Source organism: Canis lupus, chromosome 21 (genome assembly GCF_048164855.1).
Source record: "Canis lupus baileyi chromosome 21, mCanLup2.hap1, whole genome shotgun sequence".
NCBI classification, from domain to species: domain Eukaryota; kingdom Metazoa; phylum Chordata; class Mammalia; order Carnivora; family Canidae; genus Canis; species Canis lupus.
The window spans coordinates 2,757,475-2,778,970 of NC_132858.1; the positions used below are offsets into that span (position 1 = coordinate 2,757,475).

At 53.7% G+C, this 21,496-nt stretch overlaps 1 protein-coding gene across 13 annotated transcripts in view; it reads left to right on the forward strand.

Annotated features, from left to right (window-relative positions):
- The window catches only part of MARK2 (microtubule affinity regulating kinase 2), a 60,529-nt gene that overhangs the window by 36,492 nt on the left and 2,541 nt on the right, over positions 1–21,496 (forward strand). The window contains exons 1-18 of one of the 13 annotated variants that reach the window (XM_072789622.1): positions 38–171; positions 7,731–7,910; positions 8,133–8,186; positions 10,974–11,022; positions 11,337–11,402; positions 11,490–11,560; positions 11,781–11,837; positions 12,560–12,796; positions 13,492–13,611; positions 13,716–13,815; positions 13,893–14,005; positions 14,962–15,094; positions 15,398–15,579; positions 15,867–15,964; positions 16,976–17,137; positions 17,789–18,046; positions 19,077–19,103; positions 21,134–21,178. In XM_072789622.1, the coding sequence (XP_072645723.1) occupies positions 64–171; positions 7,731–7,910; positions 8,133–8,186; positions 10,974–11,022; positions 11,337–11,402; positions 11,490–11,560; positions 11,781–11,837; positions 12,560–12,796; positions 13,492–13,611; positions 13,716–13,815; positions 13,893–14,005; positions 14,962–15,094; positions 15,398–15,579; positions 15,867–15,964; positions 16,976–17,137; positions 17,789–18,046; positions 19,077–19,103; positions 21,134–21,178 (2,060 nt within the window). In that variant the 5' untranslated portion in view covers positions 38–63. Of the gene's footprint in view, positions 1–37; positions 172–1,951; positions 2,348–7,730; positions 7,911–8,132; positions 8,187–10,973; positions 11,023–11,336; positions 11,403–11,489; positions 11,561–11,780; positions 11,838–12,559; positions 12,797–13,491; positions 13,612–13,715; positions 13,816–13,892; positions 14,006–14,961; positions 15,095–15,397; positions 15,580–15,866; positions 15,965–16,975; positions 17,138–17,788; positions 18,047–19,076; positions 19,104–21,133; positions 21,179–21,496 lie in introns of those variants that run through there. The other 12 variants (XM_072789623.1, XM_072789629.1, XM_072789627.1 and 9 more) reach the window with 12 other exon arrangements.

Consider the following 21,496-nt stretch of genomic DNA (forward strand, 5'->3'; position numbering starts at 1 on the left):
ACAATGCTCCTCTGGTTTGTTGACTCTTGGCAGTTGAGAGTGACAGTTGCTCAGGATTAAAGGATGCAAAAAGGTCTCCTGGATGCAGTGAAGGAGGAAGGGTTAAAGAACTTGCCACAGCCACATGACTTGTCAGCTCAGCCATACCCATTTCTCCCCAGCCTCTCTGAGGTCAGTGCTTAGTACTTCCTCAGTTTACAAAACCCCTTACTGATTCCCACAAACAGGATTGAGGAAACAATCCTTCTGTTACATTGCAAAACTCTAGGGACTGGAAAAATGAAGCCATTTGATCCTATTCTGGCCTCTGAGCGAAGGGGAAGGTGATCACAGACAGTCCTGAGCCCAGGGTCTGGAATAAGCTTTCAGCTCTTGCACTGAGATGGGGGCCCACTTTGGAGAGAGATAGAGGAGCAGGACGTGCTGTGGGACCTCCCGGTTATGTCCTCACAACAGCCCTACATGTAGGCCTGAGCCAGACACCAGGCATTCCTGTTGCCCTAGGCATCTCCCCACTCCCCCACCCTGCTCCCCTCTCCACTTCCTTATCTTCTTTGGGAGGGTGGGTACCAGCAAAGGAGGCCTCAAGGAACAGCAGACTGCTGACCTGGACTTGAAAGCCCTGGGCTCCGATCCCAGTTCTGTGATTCAGTTTCTTATGTGTAATATTAGGGTGCTCCCTGCAGGTGTGGAGAACATAGGAAATACGGGGCTGCAGAAGGTAGTGTCAGGAACGTCCAATCTGTTGATCAGGGCTCCTGTGTAAGATGAACACTAAGTAGCATGGTCTCCCTAGTATCCGTGCTCAGGTGGTGGGAGGGCACACAGGACGTTTTGCCCTTCCCTAGATGGGTTGATGGCCTACCAACGTGAGACCTTTCAGGAGTTGCTTAGTGGTGGGACGCCTGGGTGGCTCAGCGGTTGAGCATCTGCCTTTGGCTCAGGGTGTGATCCCGGGGTTTGGGATTGAGTCCTGCATCAGGCTCCTTGCATGAGAGCCTGCTTCTGCCTATGTCTCTGCGTCTCTGTGTGTGTGTGTCTCATGAATAAGTGAATAAAATCTTAAAAAAAAAAAAAAAAAAAAGGAGTTGCTTAGTGGGAAACATCGTAGCCTGGAGAAATAGGATGAAGTCAAAGTAAATCTGGGAGCCAGAAGAAAGGCATGACCGGCACACAGAACTCAGACGAGGGAGGGCTCCAGTAGCCCCAAATTAGCAGATGCCCAGACAAGAAAGCTTTGCAGGAGGAAGGCATGAGGACCAGCATCCCTGCTGGCCCCGGCCCTCAGAGTTCTTAAAGCAGTGATGTGGGAGGGGGAGTGATGGAGACTGCTTGGAGGTTGGACAAGAACCAAGGGTTGGCCTCCCAGAATCAGGACCGGAAGGGACTTAGAGGGACATTTGTTTGGTTTCCCATCTTTAGGGTGAGTTTTAGGATTAAATGTCTCATTCTGTGGTGACCAGAGTTTTTAGTCTAGAACCCATTGACCTCTAAAGGGTTCCTGACTTCCCTGAAGTTATGTCCCCAATATTTTGTGTATAAGTGGAATGTGCGTTTTTCTAAGTTAAACACTGCTTTTTGTGAGGCAGGAGGTCCATCTGCCACTGTTGGATTGCTGGTTTCTGTTTAACCCCTGCCTTGTTCTCAGGTGGTTTGCTGGTCTTTGGCAAGGGTTAGCAGGCCTGATTCACACATACTCCTCCCAGCCAATTGGAGCCCCTACCCAGGTCCCACCTGCTGCAGGTGAGATAAGGACTTTATGACAGCCCTGTCTCCTCACCCTCTCCCAGCTGTTACCCAGCAAAGCACCTTTGGGAGGGTGGGGCAGCCCACTTCCGGAGAGGGGGAGGGAAAAGGAAGTTGATCTAAACCCGCCTCTCTCTTTCTTTCTCTCTCTCCCTCTCTCTCTCCCTCTCCTTCTCCCTCTCCCCCCCTCCCCATTGCCTCCTGTCCCTTTCCTCCCACCTCACTCCTGTAGTGTCCTGGGACCGCATGCACTTTCTGGCCACCAGGCCCTGGCCTGTGGGAAGCCGTGGGGCTTTTTTGTCCCTGTCGGTCTCCTTGCCAAGCCTGGTCTCTCTCTGCTAGTGGTGGTTTCGGTTGCGACACAGTCCAGGTTCCCAGGCAGGAGCCTCTCGGGCCTGGCTGCTTCACTGTTTTTCACTGAGGAGGTGGTGGAAGGTGTCGCCTGCTTCGGCTGAGTAAGGGTGGCTGGCAGAGCCGGCAGCCCCCGCCCTGGGCCTGGCTCTTCCTGGCCTCTGTACTTTGCCCTCGCTGCCTGACAGGTTCTGCTGTGGGCTCTGCTGAATGGAAGTTGCTGGTAGTCCTTGCCCCTTTCTCCAGCCGGGTATGTTTTCCCCTTTTCTGCTGTGAGATTGCCCCTTCCTCTTAACCACCCAAACACAGGATCTTTAAAGAAGTGCTAAATGGAGCCAGGCGCTAGCACAGGTAGTAAAATTCATGGAAAGAGGCACTGGCTGGGAAAGAAAGAGGGGGCAAATACCGGAAGAAGAGTCTCCATAGGTTGAATCAGCAGTCACACCCAGAGTGGGGGCGGGGGGGACAAATGGAGGCCCAGGGAGGGCGTGCCAGTGCTCCAGTAAGGGGAGACTCGGATCTGGGGTGGCCGCCCGGAGCCAGCACCCGAGGGACCCTGTTCTTCCCACAGTGCCTGGGCTTACTGTGCCTCTGGCTGGGGAGTACCTGCCTGACTCCTCCCAACCCTGGGGAAGTCTCAGGACACTTAAGTCCAGGCCTGAATGCGGAGCCCCACCACACAAGCTTTTCTAGGGGAGAACTGTTAGTAGGAGCCCCCAGCGTTAGGGAAGGAGCCCTACCTACCTGAGTCAGCACTGGGCCTCTGGGGTGGAGGCTGTCTTCCAGGCAAACCTGGCAACACGCCTGAGGCTGAGTTTAGAGATCCTAGGTTGAAGGGCCTGCTGGATAGAAGGCTCTTTCTCTTCTCCCCGGGTCCTATGTTCCATCTCTCTGTTGAGCCTCCAAAGCTGTTCAGGTCCTGCTTCTGAGTCAGGCTTGCTAAGTCACCTGTGTAGTCTGCTGTTGGTTCCAAATACTGCCTCACAAGGCGACCCCCTGTTCTTTCTGAAGGCTGCCTGAGAGTCGGGCTGTCAACTTGCAACAGACTTCCTCAGGTTTTTAGGGCTAGCTTGTGGTGTGCTGTGGGCTTTGAGAATGTTTGGTGTTCCTGTCTTACTGTGAGCAGGGAGGACAGAGGTAGAGGGAAGAGTGTGACTACCCAGATCCTGTTTTGTTGGCCTCGAAGGGCAGCCAGTCCTCAGCCCCCCCAACTGGTGGTAAGATCTGGATTCAGGCTGAGTGGGCCTAGTCAGGACCACAGAAGAGACTGTCTCCATACCCTTGCCTCCACTTCAGCCTTCAGGGCAGCGACCTCGTGTGGGGCCATGGTCCAAGAAACATTTTCTACTGGACACTTTTTCCTTTCTCCACTCCCTCTCTCGGCTTCCTTCCCTGGGCTTTCCTCACCTTGGCCCACATCCTTGCTGTGGGAAATGTCTCAGAGAAGAGGTGAAGGGGAAGGAGAGGAGGGCTGTAGTCTTTGGTCTTTGAGTCCGGACAGTTGGGTGATTTTGGTCCTGAAAGGGGTATGGGGTGAATTTGGGAGCATGGACCAGTGTTCTCTGCTTCCCTGGGTCCTGGACAAGTGGAACCTTCTCTCTTTCTGTACCGGATGCCCTGCTTGGGACCAACCCTTCACAGCTACCCTGTCTGGTCACCTTCCACGAAGGCTAGGAGGGCTGGTGCAGGCTACCAACGTGGGTCAAATGGGACAGCATCCACAGCTCAGCCTAGACCCCTCTCCAGTGGGGAGGACCAGAGCATCTCTTGTGGCCTTGGTCTCTGCTGGGCAACTGCTGGCTTTAGAGGGCTCCACTCAGACGTGGAAGTCTCGTTGACAAAGAGACCTTTGACTTTGCAGTCGTATTTGGGAACTAAAAATAATAGCAAAAGTGGTTGTTCTTCACTGAGCACTGGATAGAGCATTTTACGTGTGTTCTCTCATCTAATGTGAAGTAGGGAATATTTTATCACCACTTTACAGATAAGGAAACTAATGCCAGTAAGCAGGGGAGCCAGGATGCAAACCTGGTTCTGCTTGACAGTGCTCCTTGGCACCCACTGGACCATCTCCTGACAACAAGTATGTGAAATCATCCTGCGCTGGTCCTCTTTTGGATGGTTTTCTTCCCCGTTTGTAATAATCTCCTCTCCCACTTAAGTTTAGTGTTAGTAATAATAAAGTTATCATGTGTTGAGTAATTGGCAGATTTAGGATTTGAATGCTGGCCGTTTGTCTCTGGCATTTACACTCTAACCACACCTCTCTCTGTGTGTGAGGGGGGAGGTGGATGGCAGAGCCCCTCTTGTGGTTATGGATGTGCTGAGGTCTGGTGTGCAGCAGAGCCTGGTGGGGAATGCTGTCCTGCTGCATGCACTGCATGGATGAGCCCCGAGGGCCAGAAACACCAGGAGGGAGGAGCAGAGCAGAGGTTAGGAAGCCCAGTAGGATTCCCAGGTTTGGCTTCAGAGGGGCGACGGGCCCAGATCTTCAAGTCAACACTAAATTTCTGTTACCAGTTTTGAAGACTTGGAGACGGCCAAGCTTCTGCCGCCTTTGGCTCATATCCTCAGAAAAGAGGGGAGTGACAAAAAACCTAGGGGGGGTGAATTGGAGGTTGCCAAGGACACTTTGCCCCCCATCTTCCTCTCATGAGAGCCGGGCAGAAGAAGGCTTTCCTTGTTCATGGAAACCCTGAGGTTGGCCAGGTAGGGTGGTAGGCAGTCTAGCAGCACTTGCCGGGAAGATGGGGCTGAGAAGAGGGAGGCCGTGGAGGCCAGGCTGTCAGGACCCTGATGGAGGGGGCTCAGGGTAACTGGTAGACTGTGCTGAAGGCAGGTACCAGCAGGGCCTAGGAATGCCCTCCTTTCAAGGGGTGTGACCCCAAGGGTTGCTTTGGAAAGGTAAAAAATGGGTGTTTGAAAATATACTGGTCTAGCAAACACTGTTTCAGGACCAACCAGACATAGGTAAGCAACAGGGTGTCTGAAACACTGAGGGCAAGAGAGTTGTGTGGGCTGCAGTGGGCAGACAGCAAAGACCCCAGGGACTTGGTGGAGATGGGAAGGTTGGTGAGGGCTCGCAGGAGAAAGAGAACACTCCCTAAAGGGTGTAAGAGGTTGAAAAGGACTCTGCTGAGATGTCAGGAAGCTCTCCCTTCAAAATCGACCATATGCATGGGATCTCTTCTTTTTTTTCCTCGAACGCCTAAATTCATGAGCTTTTGGGATCTGAGTCAGACAGTTTACCCCAAACCAGCCAGCAGCTACTATGCAAAGAGAAAGAAAGACCCTCAGTTGACACAAGGAGGAAGGGGGGGGGGAACGGCAGTGGCAGGGTATTTGTTTTCTGTTCTTGTTTTTCTGCCTGGAAGCATCTGGTTAGGGAAACAAGCTTCTTGCAAAGAACCCTGGACAGTTCCTTAGGTGGTGTAGCAAGTCCTTCTTGTTCCTGTGGTTGTGGAGGGCTTCGTGACAGCCCAAAGGGGCCATGAAAGGAAGACTTGGACTTATACTCTTCTGGTCACCCTGCTTTCCTCCACACGGTCTCCTTGAAGTTTCCAAGGTAGCTGTGGATGGTTCTGGGACGAGGCTCTGGCAGCACTCTGTTCCCAGTATGTGAGAGCAATGGCATTAGGTGCTCTTTGAGTGGTAAGTCAGGTCCCCAAACAAGACTTAGACCAGACTCTTATTCAAATATAATTCACATGCCACACAATTCATCTGTTTATTTTTTTTAAGATTTATTTATTTATTTATTCATGAGAAACACAGAGAGAGAGAGAGAGAGATAGGCAGAGACACAGGCAGATGGAGAAGCAGGCTCCATGCAAGGAGCCCAACGTGGGACTCAATCCCGGGTCTCTAGGATCACACCCTGGGCTGCAGGTGGCACTAAACCGCTCCGCCACCGGGGCTGCCCCAATTCCTCTGTTTAAAATGTACAGTTAGGGGCACCTGGGTGGCTCAGTTGGTTGGGCATCAGCCTTCGGCTCAGGTCATGGTCCTGGGGTCCTGGGATCCAGCCCCGCATTGTGTTCCCTGCTCAGTGGGAAGTCTGCTTTTTCCTCTGTGGCTCCCCCACTGTGTGTGCGCTTGCTCTCTCTCTCTCTCTCTCTCTCTCTCTCCCTCAAATAAATAAATAAAATCTTAAAATGTACAATTTTTTTTTTTAGGATTTTATTTATTTATTCATGGGAGACAGAGACACAGGCAGAGGGAGAACAGGCTCCCTGCAAGGAGCCCAATATGGTACTCGATCCCAGGACCCCCGGATCACAGCCTGAGCCAAAGGTAGATGCTCTACCACTGAGCCACCCAGATGTCCCAATAAAATGTACAATTAAGTGGCTTTGAGTAAGTTCACAGAGCCATGTAGCCATCACCACTGTCAGCACTTCATTAGAACACATGCGTCATCACAGAAACCCTACACCCCTTACTTGTCCCCCCTAAGTCCCCACCCTCAGCCAGCCCTAGATTAATCTTTCTCCGTGGATTTGCTCATTCTGAACATTTCAGATAAATGGAAACCATATAATGTGTGGTGCTTTGTGACCAGCTTTGTTCACTCAACGTCCTGCCTTCAAGGCTCCTCATGTGGTAGCAGGTGTCAGTACTCGCTGCTTTTCATTGCCGACCAGCATCCCGCTATGTGGCTTTCTCCACAGTGTGTTCTCCATCTGTCACTTAATGGCCATTCATGGTGTTTCCCTTCCGGGGCTCCCGTGAGCATAGGATGTTATGAACACACATTGGTATGGCTGTCCGTCACCTTCCTCTTAGATACTCACCAAGGGGCATAGCAGCTCTGTGTTTAGCCACCTGAGGAGCACACAGATTTTTTAGTAAATGGATGTTTTCCTCTGGGCCGTGCAGCTTTGGGGTTATGTGTATGTAGCTGTTCGGTGCCCTGGCCATCACTTCTGCTTTGTCACACCCTTTTTCGAGCAACAGGATATCTGAGGAGGGCAGACAGTCGCCTTGCTCCGACCCTGTCATTCAGTTTGTTCACAGCACAAGTTTCATTGAGCATGTACCATAACTCAGATTGTGTAGGTACTGGGATGTGTCAGGGAATAAATGAGGTATGCCTGCCTTCATGAGCTTCCATTCTCGTCGGGATTGACAACAAATGAATGTAAAGTGATAGATAATAAAAGTAAAGGTGAAGCATTGGGTGGTGATGAGTGCTTTGACGAAATTCTGACTGTTCGGCTCCTGGGGCTTTGGGGCTTTGCCGTGTAGCCTTGTCACAGTGTGAACAGGCAGCAGGACGGCCAGCAGGAGGCACTCGCCCACAGGGGGGAGGTGCGGAGATGCTGGTGGCTTATTGAGGGTGGAGCCAGCAGTGGCACAGCGGTGGGACAATGCCAGTCCTGAGCTCCCATGCCCATAGGTCCCACAGGTCCCACAGGATGTTGGCACTGGACCATATGCTCTACTCCCTTGGAGTGAAGACTGGCTCATTTCTCTTCCCCCTCCTGCGTTTGGATCCTTTCCCTGCCTGCCAGCCCCCTGCAGTCCATCCTGATTCCTCCAGCCTCAGGTTTTTTGCCGAGAGCTAAGGAAGGGCAAGGGTCTGGGGAACTGAGGGCAGCCTACGGAAAGGTGTGCATGTCTCCACCCTGCAGCCCACCTTGGGACACCTCGACCCCAAGCCCACCAGTAAGTCCAACATGCTGCGGGGCCGCAACTCAGCCGCCTCTGCTGACGAGCAGCCCCATATCGGCAACTACCGACTCCTTAAGACCATCGGCAAGGGCAACTTCGCCAAGGTGAAGCTGGCCCGGCACATCCTGACTGGGAAAGAGGTGAGCTCCGGGGGCGGGGCCGGCCGCACCTCCCAGCTGTTGGCACCCAGCAGGAAGCGGTGGCACCACTGCCGCAGCCACCTTCTGGTTTGTCAGGTGGAAGTGCTGAGAGGGATGGGGCACAGAAGAGGTGGAAATATAGAGGAAGAGGGAGAGGAGAGTTGAGTCCTGGGTTAAGCCTGCTCTAAAGAGGGAATCTGGGGCTTTTTGTCTCATGTGCAGGTAGCTGTGAAGATCATTGACAAGACTCAACTGAACTCCTCCAGTCTCCAGAAAGTAAGCATACAGCATTTCCTGTTGCTTTCTAAACCTCTCTTTAGGGGTCAGTGATCTACTGATCTCATGTGGGCCTCCCTTTGAATCCCCAATTTTAAAAATCTCTAGTCATTCACTGTCCTCACTGCTCCATGGCTCTGCTATCTCTGGGGCTCTGATTGGATCCATCACGTTAACCCCTCCTGGATAGGCTTCCTGACCACAGTCACTGGCTCTTTAGAAGTCTTTCTGCCCTTCCCTGCCATTTGGCCTATCTAGGTGACCTACTTCCTACATCTTGTTATCTTCTGGCCTGTGGCCAGCTCTATGCAAAAACACACTTTCGTAGCCATTACTAGAAACATGCCTTTGGGTAACTGCAAGATCGGGAATGATCCAGAGGAGTGGCTCTAGACATACAGGGACCCTGCCACCAGATTCTATGCCTGCTACATTTTAGGGGATGAGAATATGGAAGACTGGCACTGGGGTTTTTAGAAGCTAAACTCCAGGTCAAGCCTGTGACAGTTTGCAAGTGGAGGACAGGTACTCCCAGTTTGCCTCTTCACTCCTAAGTTCCTCTTGGCTAAAAGTCATGACATCATTTGCATGTAGTGTTCACTAGGTGAGGTTGAATTTTTCCTTCCCTCCTTAACTCAGGGTGGGAAACTGAGGTCTATGTTAGCTAGCTGGTCAGGGGACTCCTTTAGGTAGGAACACCTACCCCCTGGTTGGGAAACTGTGAAGAGTTCGTGGGGACATGAAAAGGAGGCTTTTATTTGCAGTATGGGACAGCTTGCTGGTGGTGACAGGTTGATGTAGAACTGGAGACTCTCTGCCCTCTCCCCTCATCTTGTGCTCCAAGCAGTTAGGGGGAAGGAGGAAATAGCCCATCTGGCTCCCCAAAAGCTGCCCCTGGTCAGTTGGGTCAGATTTCCTTGTGCCCTCACACTCCCCTGACCCTGGCTCAAATGTGCTAACCTTGATTCACCTTAGTTCTTTCTATCATGAGATAGACTGAATTTTTTTTTTCATTAGCACATGTGTTATTTGAGTTAGGAGAGGTCATAACTTCATGCAGCAGTCAACTACAGTGAGGTTGGGAAGCTTAGGGCAGGGTTTAGGGGCTGGTGTTGAGAGAGGCACTAGCATCATGGAGGTTGAGGTGCCTTGACTCGCTGGCATCCAAAACCAAGGTGTTTCCTATTTTTTTGTTAGCCCTGGGATCCCCTCAAGGTTCTTTGGTTCAGAGGAAACACTGCTGTCATCACTAGGGCTTTCCTGCTTAGAGCTTTCCGGAAGGAAGGGAAAGAGGGCTACTCTTGATGTTTTGGCCCAGACCCTACAGGGTGGAAGCCAGTTTGGTGTGGGCCGTTTGGTCTTTGGTGCAGTCCAGCCTGCCATATGGTAATAGCCACAGTCAGTCAAGCCATCTTATCTCCCTTTTTTTCTCCTTGCCTCTTCCTGACTGGCTGGAAGGCAGCAATGCCAGACAAATGTAGCCATTTGAAAAGCCTATTAACACACTCTTACCAAGGCCAATCTGATTCTGGCCAAATCACTGTTTAAATTTGATCCCAGCAGTGATCCGTAAAAAGGACAATAGTGAAGAATCTGTCCCCCCTCAGGGTTCTCAGCTAAGCCTAGAAAACTCCACATTATCCTAGGAGAATGCCCCTTCCAGGCCAGTGGGTGCTCTCAGGAGGAGAGCCCTGGCCCCCACCTCCGACCCCATCTCAGTGTTGCTTCCCACCCCTGTGGTAGTATCCGGGATTTTTTGCCTCCTTATCCAAGACAATTGCTGGACCAGGGAAGAAGGCACGAGAAACCTGGGCTCTAACAAGAAAAGGGAGCCAAATTCAGAATCAGACTCCTGAAGATTGGAAAGCTTGTCTCTTCTTTTCCTTTCCAGATTACAAAAGCTCTCAGACCTCATTAAGAGGAAAAACCATGTTCACTTGATTCCATAAACTATCCTGAATTAGGTCTCCAGACCTCACCTCCCCCCAGAAAAACCAAAACAAAATATAAACAACTAGTTCTGCTCTCTGTGCAAATGGTGAGGCCTGGGAGTTACCAAAACCCCACCTCCAGTTCTCTGGCCCCCGCAGAAAGAATGGAGTTCGTTTCTGTCATCTTTCTTTATGGAAATACATGGTTTGGAGTCCCTGATTTTGTTTCACAAAGAGAGCGTGAGTGTGTGGAGGTGGGTTTGATTAAAATTGGCATCAGCTATATATAGGAGCGGCTTCTTCTGTCACCGCCCCAGAGGCCCAGCAGAGGAGGGCCTGCTCACTAGTGCAGAGTCCTCTGACTTCTGTAAACCAGATGATGGGGACCCCCTTCCGACCACCCCCCAACATACACACACACACACACACACACACACACACAGACCAAATGAGTCTGTTTTGTCACTGAACTTTAGCGGCAGCCCTGGTTCTGAATATTCATGTACATGGGCTCACACTCCCTCCTTCAGAGGCACCCAGCCAAACCTGTCTGCTGTTTGGGGGTTGGATTTGAGAAGACTGCAACAGAGGGCACGTGGTTGGTTTATCCAGATGCTGAACTCGAGGGTACAAGTCACTAGAGCCCGGCTTTCCTCTTGCTGACACTTCTGCTCTTGTTCCCCTTCACCTACTTCTCAGCCACTGGGGACAGGCCTGGCTGACCTGGACAGCTGTCCTATTTCTTTTCTCTGCCCCTTTTCTCTTTTGGGAGAAAAATCCTAGCAATGGCTCTGTTTGGAAGGGACCTGAAGGGAGCAAGTAAAGCAATCATGACCCTTGATGTTTTATTTTCCAGCTATTCCGCGAAGTAAGAATAATGAAGGTTTTGAATCATCCCAACATAGGTGAGAACCACCTGTCGTCGTCCTTCCTTCTTCCCCCACAGCACAACTCCACTCCCCAGCCTGTATTCTTCCTGAAGGCCCGCTGCTTTCTGAAGTTTGGAGTCCTTGAGGATGCCTCTGGGGAAGCCTAGCTCAAAATCCAGCTCTGCCTCTGGCACACCAGGCCATCCCTAGTAGTGTGGCTGCCATGCAAGGAACTTGCCCTCATGGCGGAAGGGAGGGCTTTCATCCCCAGGATGCCTCTGTTCACATTGGGGCTCAGAATGTGGCTCCTACTACTTCTCTGACTTGTGGCTTGCGATTTTCTTTTGTAGTTAAGTTATTTGAAGTGATTGAGACTGAGAAAACTCTATACCTTGTCATGGAGTATGCCAGTGGAGGTAGGTGTGGAACTGCCTCTTCCTGGGTTTCCCTGTGTCCCCCAGCCCCAGTAAGTTCCGACCTAGCCCCCACCCCGTGTCTTGCAGGAGAGGTGTTTGACTACCTGGTGGCTCATGGCAGGATGAAAGAAAAAGAGGCTCGAGCCAAATTCCGCCAGGTGGGTGTGGCTCCTTTTGCACGGAATGGGCCTGATCTCTGCCTTTTGGGGTTTGGCATACAAGAAGGAGCTGCCTCTCTCTCTGAGTGGCCTGTAGAGGGTCCTTTAGGCTTTGCCTATCCCTATCACAGAATAAGGCTGAGTCTTAGGATCACAGATTGGCCAGCCCCATGGCCCCCCCTCAGGTGCTACTGGACTAACCCTTCTTCCTTCCTTTCAGATAGTGTCTGCTGTGCAGTACTGCCACCAGAAGTTCATTGTTCATAGAGACTTAAAGGTAAGGCATGCTCCTGTCCCCTGTGTCCCTTGAGTCGGGGCTGGGTTGTTTACCCTCTGTCATTAATGACATAACCATTAGGCCCTGAGTGTTCAGAGAAACTCCAGCTTTTAAATTTTTGGAGATGATGAGAAAGCACCTAGGGCTGCTTCTGACACAAGCCTTATAATTGGACTTAGATCTCATCTCAACCAGTGAACAGAGAAGTTCTCTGTTGTCCCCTCGCTGGGCATGTCACCTTCCAGGGTTTACAGGGTGTGGTGGGAAACGATGTAGGCTCTGCCCGCTGTTCCGGCAGCCCAGCCGCTGACTGAGGACAGAGCATTGGCTGTCCCACAGCTGCCTCACAGCGGCTTTGCAGCAAAGCCGGCTTTGCTGTGACTAGCATTCACTCACCTCTTTCCCTGAGATGTTAGAGTGTGAACCACCTCGGAGGCTCCTGGCCCCGCGGTCCTGGCAGATATGACTGCAGTTAACCCGAGTGTGATGTGGTGCAGCCCCTAGACCCCCACACTCCTGCCGCTGCCTATGTGAGGGGTGGCCTGCGCTGCCCTTCTCCAGCCCAGCCTCTGCACAGACTGAAGGCCTGCCCTGGAGTTGGTAGAGAAAGTTTGGAGACTGAGGATGGCTACCTGTTTGTGCTCCTGTTCCCCTCAGCTCCTTCCTGTTTGGTGCCTTACCATGGTCTGCTGGGTCCTGATATTTTCCATCTTACCTCCCAGGCAGAAAACCTGCTCTTGGATGCTGATATGAACATCAAGATAGCAGACTTTGGCTTCAGCAACGAATTCACCTTTGGGAACAAGCTGGATACCTTCTGTGGCAGTCCCCCTTATGCTGCCCCAGAGCTCTTCCAGGGCAAAAAATATGATGGACCTGAGGTAGATGTGTGGAGCCTGGGAGTTATCCTGTATACACTGGTCAGTGGATCCCTGCCTTTTGATGGACAGAACCTCAAGGTGGAGTGAAGCACAGGCTTTGATGTTTGTTTGTGGGGTTTTTTTTAAGATTTTATTTTTAAGTAATCTCTACACCGAACATGGGGCTCAAACTTACAACCCCAAGATGAAGAGTTGCATACTCCGCCGACTGAGGCAGCCAGGCCCCTGAGGCTAAGATCATTTTTATTGCTTCTTTCCAGTCTTGGCCTCTGGTCTTACCCCTGACCTCTCTCACCTTTGCCACCTCTACATTTTCCCCAAGCCAGAGCTTCAGAGAACTTGCTAAATTTTAGCAGCAGACACAGGGTCTTCTGTGCCCAGTGTAATGACCCATGTTCTTTCCTCAAGGGATGGGATAGATTATGTGTCCGTTCACCCCTCCAAGGCACTTGGGATGGCAGGCCTTGGGCTGGTCAAGCTAATGGGCATAGGGTATTTGATCTCAAGGCTTCTCTGGTGAGGTGCCTTGTCTGAGGCTCTCTGCTCCTACCATGTTTCATGTATGTCTGCCTGGTCGGTCTTTCTCAGGAGCCTGGATATTAGGTTTCTTCCCTTGGCCTTGGAGTGATTTAAATTTCCCTCCTATTGGGGCGCCTGGCTGGCTCAGTTGATAAAGCAGGCAAATCTTGATCTCGGAGTTGTGAGTTCAGGCCCATGTTGGGTGTAGAACTTACTTTTAAAAAGTAATAAAATAAATTTCTCTCCTACTACAGGAGCTACGGGAGCGGGTCCTGAGGGGCAAATACCGCATTCCGTTCTACATGTCCACGGACTGTGAAAACCTGCTTAAGAAATTTCTCATTCTCAACCCCAGCAAGAGAGGCACTTTAGAGGTGAGTATCCTGGAGCCTGGTGGGCTGGAAAGTTTAGGATTCTCAGGGACCCCTCCAAGCTGAATCTCCTTCCTCCCTGCCATACCCTTCCCTTTGCTCCCCAGCAAATCATGAAAGATCGATGGATGAATGTGGGTCATGAAGATGATGAATTAAAGCCTTATGTGGAGCCACTCCCTGACTACAAGGACCCCCGGCGGACAGGTGAGGGTCCGCTGAGCTATGAGGTTAAACTCCCTAGGACTTTGGACCAGCCTTAACTGTATGTCCCTCCTGTGCAGAATTGATGGTCTCCATGGGTTACACACGGGAAGAGATCCAAGACTCACTGGTGGGCCAGAGGTACAACGAGGTGATGGCTACTTACCTGCTCCTGGGCTACAAGAGCTCTGAGGTGTGTGCCCCCTGCTCTGTTCTTGCCAGCCAGCCAGCTTTGCTGTCATAGCACCCCTGTGCTTCCAGCAGAAGCTCTTTGAGTAGGTGTGCTCTCTCTCTGCTGACAAATGTTAAGCCTTAGCTCTAGTGGATAAGGATTTCTGGCCCTTGCTTTCACTGGTCTCCATCAGCAAATGAATAGGAAAGCTAGTGGTGTCTAGGCCTGGGTCTGGGTCTCCATGTGGGTGAGTAGCTCTGGCTCGGTCTGTGTTGGCTGGGCTGGGTCTAGGTCAGTCTGGCTGGATCAGCTCTTTCTTGATCTGGAAATCTTGGTGTCTGTTTCCATGTGTTTGTGTTCCTCTGCATCTGGAAGTGTCCATCTCTGGGTGTGTGGGTCTCCGTGCCTTTCTTGTAGGAGTCCTGAGTCTTTGTACTGCTTCTGCCAAGTGCTTCTGTCTGGCTCTGTGTCTGTGTGCATGTATATCCATCCTCCCGTCTATTCATCTGGAGGCTCCGTGTTTGTTCTCCCCATCTGGGTAGCCATGGCTGTGTGTGAGTCTGTGGGTTTGTGTGGGAGTGGGGTCTTGTGTCCCCCCGTGCACTCCTGGCCTCCCTGTGCTCCCTCTGGTAGTGTTGGGCTCCTTCTCTTAGTTCTCACCTTAGGCTGCTCAGGAGGTATCTAGTTGGGGGCAAGAGGGCATACTCTCTGAGTCTGAATGTGTGTTCCTAGGGACATGTGTATCCCTTCTGGGGGCTGGAGGTCTTTTGTGTGCCAGGGGCAGGGGGCTCTTTGGCTCTGTTTGTCAGGACCTGTGTAGGGGCATATGTGTCTCCAGGAGTGTTTAGGAACACCTAGATCTTGCAGGGGTATATTTCATGTGAGTCTGGAGTGGCTTTGTGTCAGGCAGGGTGGTGTGTCAGTGGGTCCATCTGTACATATCTCCGATGACTTTTGGCCCCCTTCTCTGCTTGCAGTTGGAAGGCGACACCATCACCTTGAAGCCCCGGCCTTCAGCTGATCTGACCAATAGCAGTGCCCCTTCCCCCTCCCACAAGGTACAGCGTAGTGTCTCAGCCAACCCCAAGCAACGACGCTTCAGTGACCAGGGTGAGTGCTTTGGGGAGTTGCAGGTGGGGACTCAAACCTCTCCTGAAGGACACAGGTTCTAGGGGCTTGGGATGACACCGCTGAGTTTCAGCCCCAGTTCAGCCACTTGCTAGTAGCGTGGCCTTAGGCAAGCCACTTAACTTCCATCACCCTCTGTGACAAGGGGTTTGCCAAGTTGCTGGCAAGACTGTAGGAGAGCACTGTGTTTATGTATGTGTGGGGAGGGAGGGGTAGGTGGGTGTGGGTGGCAGGCACTCAGAGGGCCCCTCACCCTTACCCATTCCCATCATCCCTCTGGCCCAGCAGCTGGTCCTGCCATTCCCACATCTAATTCCTACTCTAAGAAGACGCAGAGTAACAACGCAGAAAATAAGCGGCCTGAGGAAGACCGGGAGTCAGGGCGGAAGGCCAGTAGCACAGCCAAAGTGCCTGCCAGCCCGCTGCCCGGCCTGGAGAGGAAGAAGACCACCCCTACCCCCTCCACGGTAAGTGTCCCTCCTGGTCCCCCACCAGCCGGCCCCCACTCCCTTCCCTGCAGCCCTCCTGCAGTGGGGCCTGGCCTCTCCCAGCAGCTCCCTCTGGCTGCCTACCTGATCTTGCCTCCCAGGCCACTTTTGCTTACTATAGAAAGCCTACCCCCAAGAGGAAGAGCAGAATTCTTTCTTTTCCCCACCCCTATCTGTGCCTGCTGGAAGGCAGAGGGAAGCCAGTCCTGTGAACAGAAGAAAATTTTAGTTTTCTGTGATACAGCTCTGCCCTTTATTCCCCACAGAACAGCGTCCTCTCCACCAGCACAAATCGAAGCAGGAATTCCCCACTTTTGGAGAGGGCCAGCCTTGGCCAGGCCTCCATCCAGAATGGCAAAGACAGGTGAGCAGACCCAGGCCCTGCCCACCATGCTGCCCCAGAGCCATCTCTCACAGCAGTGACGTCTGTCAACAGCCCCACCTCCCCTCCCTGCTCCTTGGAGTTCTGTCCTGGCTCTGTCCAGTCTAGCTTGTCCACACACCAGCACCTCCTCCCTGCTCTCACCTCCCCCCACCCAGTCTCCTCTCCCCTGTGCTTCCTGGGACTGCTCCTTGCAGCGGGCGTACCAAATAGGACTCCATGGTCATCTCGACTGCCTTCTTGCTTCCTTTTTTTTTTTTTGTTTTGTTTTTTTAAGTTTAACGTATTTATTTATTTAAGCAATGTCTATACCCAGTGTGGGGCTCAAATCCACAACCCCGAGATCAAGAGTCACACCTCTTCTGACTGAGCCGGCCAGGAGCCCCTGCCTTCTTGCCTCCCTGACTGCAACCAGGGCATGGCAACCCTGTTCCCCTTGGCATCAGTGCCTGAGGCTTTGTTTTGGGGGCTCCAGCTCAGGGCAGAACCAAGAGATGCCCATCTGAGAGGTGTATATGTTGAGGGTGACCCCCCTGTGCCTATGAGAACATTCACTCCGCCGCCACCACCCCACAAGCTTTGACCATCAGCATCTCTTGCTGTGTTGCATCTCTGGCTCCTCCTCTTCTGAGCTTAATGAAAATTCCCCTAGCAACACCCTGCTCTTTCTATCGACAGAACATCCTTGTTCTTAGAATTCCTAGGAGACCAGCACAACCTGGAGGCAGTTAGTCACCTCCTGTTGGCTTTCCTGCACTTTTGGTTTCCTCCCCCAGGTTTTGGCCTGCTTGGCTTTCCTCACCCTGCCCCCTCCCCTTCCCAGCCCCACCTTCCACGTCTCTGACTGGAGTCCCATTGCTGCTCCCCGGACCTGATCTGCATCCTGCTGAGGCTCCCCAGCTCTGGTGCTTCTGCCCTGCCCTTGCTTCCTAACCTAGCCTCCTGCCCCCACCCACCCCTAACCCAGGCCTCTTCGCTGCTTTTGTCTCCTAGCCTAACCATGCCAGGGTCCCGGGCCTCCACGGCTTCTGCTTCTGCCGCAGTCTCTGCGGCCCGGCCCCGCCAGCACCAGAAATCCATGTCGGCCTCCGTGCACCCCAACAAGGCCACTGGGCTGCCCCCCACGGACAGTAACTGTGAGGTGCCGCGGCCCAGGCAAGTGTGCTGAGGCAGCTGGTGCACCTGGTGCCCTCAGCCTGCCCTACCCCCCACCCTCCACAAATTCTGCCCCCACCCCTGGGGGGGTCCTGCTCTATTCTTGGCATCTTAGCCACAAGAAATGGCTCTGTCCCCTGCAGTCAGGAAGTAGAGAGAACAAAAAAAAAAATAGCTTAATGCCCCTCTTTCCCTCCAGTTCTCCCTCTCAGAACAGATATGCAAGAAGCCATCCTGAGGCTCCAGAAGGAAGCCTTTTTGTTCTGAACCTTCCTGGACTTCCTTAGGACCCCAAGGACAGTCAGCATCAAAGGGACTCAGTCCTTGAGGATTGGTCAACATTGTCCCCTTGAGGTGCCAGTGTCCCTAGCTCCCAAGGAGCCACTTCTCCGGCCTGTACAGCTCTCCACACACGTTACCTCCCTCGCCTCCCTCCCTCCCCCAAACCATCTACGTCCACCTCCACCCAGATGTCCTCCTCTCCGGTGTCCTCAGTGGTCACACCCCTTCCTTCTGTGTCCTCTGTGATGGCTGCCTCTGCCCTAGCATTCCCCCTTCCCTGTCCCCACCCCGGGGCACTTCAGGTGCTCGGTGGTGACAGTGAACCTGTGCCCTGATGCATTTCCTTCAACCCCACCTCTTCTCCCACAGCACAGCCCCTCAACGCGTCCCTGTCGCCTCCCCCTCCGCCCACAACATCAGCAGCAGCGGTGGAGCCCCCGACCGAACTAATTTCCCCCGGGGTGTGTCCAGTCGAAGCACCTTCCATGCTGGGCAGCTCCGGCAGGTGCGGGACCAGCAGAATTTGCCCTATGGTGTGACCCCAGCCTCTCCCTCTGGCAACAGCCAGGGCCGGCGGGGGGCCTCAGGGAGCATCTTCAGCAAATTTACTTCCAAGTTTGTACGCAGGTGAGTAGAGGGCTAAGAGTGGTAGAGAAAATGAGGCCAGGTCTTCCTACCTGCCTGGGAGTGGGATGAGGACTAGGCTTGGGTCCTGGGGTTAGAAGAGGCCTGGGGAAGCCTAAAGAATCCGGTCCTTGCTTCTCCTCATGATCCCAGACCTGTCCATCCCTCCCTGTCTCTCCCCAGCTCCTGTACATACCCCTCGTTCTCTGGCCCCAAGAGCAGATGGCCATTGCCGCCTCCTCTCTAGGAGAGTGTGAACTCAGATGCTAAAATAAAAGCCCCCCTCTTCTCTCCTGGGTTCCCATGGAAACTTATATTTGGTGACGCAGCTGCAAAGTCATAAGGCCTGAGACAGGCTGGGCCGGCAAAGAGAGTTTTTCCTGGTCCTCTGTCTCGCCCCCTCTGACCTCCTTTCCCCCACCTAGTTGGTTGGGTCCAGCTGTAGCCACTGTCTCTGCCTCAGCGCGTCCTCCTACCCTGGGCTTCTACCCGGGGCTCGTCAGGATGAAGGCTGTACATGAAATAGCCGGTGGGGGCGGGGTGGGGGGCGCCTCCCTCATAGCCCAGTGGGTTAATGCTCTCTGAAGTGGCAAGCAGGGTGGGGATTCTCTTCATGAGGTTTCTCACACCTGACCCCAGCCACCCCAAAGAGACAGCTTTGATTCTTAAGGTGCATCCAGCAAACCAGCCTGGTGGGATGCTCCCTGTCCCCATCCCACCGTTTCCTCTCCAACCTTGGCGTAGCTCAGGAAACAGCAGCGGGCTTGAGGAGAGCAGGCATGCTGCCCTTCCTGCTGCACTTCACTCAGCTGGAGTAGCCAAAAGCCATGCCCCTTTCCAGCCCTGGAATGCAGGGGTGGCGGCAGGTCACGATGTCTAGGACTCTAGTCTAGTCTCGCTGAGCGGCTCTTCCACAAATAGGGTGACCCTTGAACCTGTAAAGCCCACTCCCCACCTGCTTATCCACATACTGTCTTGTTGGGTTTTTTTTATTTCTTTTTTTATTTTGTCTTTTTTTGTTTGTTTTTTTTAGAAATCTGTCTTTCAGGTTTGCCAGAAGGTAGGCGTTCAGCCCGCTGTGTGTGTGTGTGTTTGTGTGTGTGTCTGTGTGTCTGTGTCCTGTGTCCTGTGTCCTGTGTCCTGCCTCCATCATTAACTCCCCTTTTCTGGCTCTTGCTCCTGCCTCCATCTGCTAACCACGTCTGTGTGGCCCTCTCTCTGCCATCTTAAAGGGATGAAGACTGCCTCTGACTGGGCAGCCACTCAGGGCAGATGGCTTTGAAAATGAGGGGCCTGTCCCCAGGCATGGGGGACTTTCTCAGGGAGTTCTCCCTTTAAGATTGTCTCCTCACGCCCCCCTTCCCTGGGTTTGGGTGTTGGTCTCAAGCCCTGGATTCCTTCCCTGGCCCTTTCCCCTGTCTGTGCATGCGCTGTGAAGAAGCTCCATGGGGATTGCAAGAGCATCTGGGATGGGATCTCATTCTGGGTCTCTGGGTCTTTCCCTTTGCTGGTACCCTGGACACTTCAGAGCCTGTGTGACCTCTTGCCCCTGTCCTGTGGATAGCAGGACTTTGGAGGTACTACAGGGATGCCCGGGTCCCCAGGCTTCAGTATGATGCAGGGGAGCCTTTGCCTCATGAGTGGGCACAGCACCCCCTTCTGGCAGCTCCTGCAGAACTAGGCCCACCCCCACCCCCACCCCCACCCAGCACATCTCCTGCCTCCAGCGGTACCTGGAAGAATCAAGCCAAGTCTCTCCTCTGGGCCCTATTCTCTGGATAGGGTCTGTGGCTTCCAGAGAGCCAGGGGCCATCTACTCCTTAGCTCTGACAAAACAGTGGGGGATTCCACCCCTCCCCCCAGGCATCTCCCTTCCTGGGCTGAATCCTGGCTCTGCCACCCACTGGCCTTGTCCTCATTCTCTCGGAGGCCTCGGTGGGCCAAATACCAAGCTGAAGACCAAGGGCTGGGTTGGGAGCACCAGTTCCCCAAGGTTGGCAGCCCGGGCCCAGTGCTGGGGCTAGGACACCTGGCAGACACGTTGGTGACGCAGCTGACTAATGGCCAGGGTCTCTAGGCTTGCCCCTTTCGAACCACTGCTCCCCACCCAGCTCTTCACTGCATGGCTGGCTGTGGATTCACAGGCCCTGGTGGGGGCTTGCCCGGCAGGGCGCCTCCCCCAAGAGGGCAGGGACCAGGTGGGGCTGGGAGAGCAGCAGGCTCCTTCCCTGCTTGCCCTGCGCCTATGTGCCTTCGTGTGTCTGTCGTGTCCTTGTGTTCCTTTTCCATGTGCTGCTGCTGCTCTATCTCATCCTCCTCTGCAGTCCCCAATTTCCCGGCTCCAGGCACCCATCTTCCAGCCAGGAGCTGGAGAAGCCGCTCAGCGGGGCCAGACCTCTTCCCCACCCACCCTCCCAAGGTGCTGGCCCTGCCCTGCCCTCTGTCCTCCCTTCTGTCCAAGCAGATGGCCTGGCAGCCTGGCAGGCAAGGGAGCTCTAAAAGAATGAGGGAGACAGGCTTGTCCATGGATGGCCTCAGGGCCAGGCACCCATCCCCAGGCCCACTCACAGTTCCAGCTCTTGGCCCTCTGAGCCTCCTGAGAGAGGCTTCTGTCCAGCTCCCCCAGCATGTCCCCCAGTGCAGCCCCTTCCCTTCAAAAGGACTGTACCTTCAGGACCCAGGTACACTGGCGTCGAAGACCCATTCACAGCGTGAGACCCTGGCTGTGGGCTGGTAGGGGAGCTGCCTCACGCTGTGGCTGCGTGCTCGATGCGTGTGCCTGTACATCCCTCCTCCTCCTCCTCCCCCAGAGCAGAGGCTCCTTCTCCCCAGCACAGATGTCTGGGAGCGTGGGGAGGGACAGGCCCCACGTGCTGGGCTCCCTGCTGGAAAGGGACAGTTGAGCTGCCTGTGTGAGGTGCTGCAGAGCCATATAGGCCTGCCAGGCCAGGTGATGGGCAGGTGACCTTGGAGCTTGGGTCCTGCTCACCGTCCAGTGGCACCTCACCAGACCCACCCTCACCTGGGTCTGCGGCGGTGGAAGGAGCGAGAGGTCCCAGCACTAAACTCTCCCTCGCTCTGTTTTTTGAGGAACCTGAATGAACCTGAAAGCAAAGACCGAGTGGAGACGCTCAGGTGAGAGGGCTGGAGCCAGCACCAGCCCTGCCCAGGCCACCGGGCTTGCCACAAGCCTCCTGCTCCTCTCTTCCTTCTGCCACCTGGCTCTTCCTCCGGTGGTTCTGCCCTGTGCCCGCCCTCTTGGGGCCTCCCTTTCCTCAGAGAAACCCCAGCCCAGCTGCCGAAGGCATGGGTCCTTCTCCCATCTGGTGCATTCTGGAAGCAGGAGCCCTAGGCTGGGCGGTTGGGGCTACAGATTCCTACCGACCAACCAGCTCACCTTTCTGTACCTCAGCTGCTGCTTTCTGCCCGTCTGTGAACCGCTCAGGGCTGTTG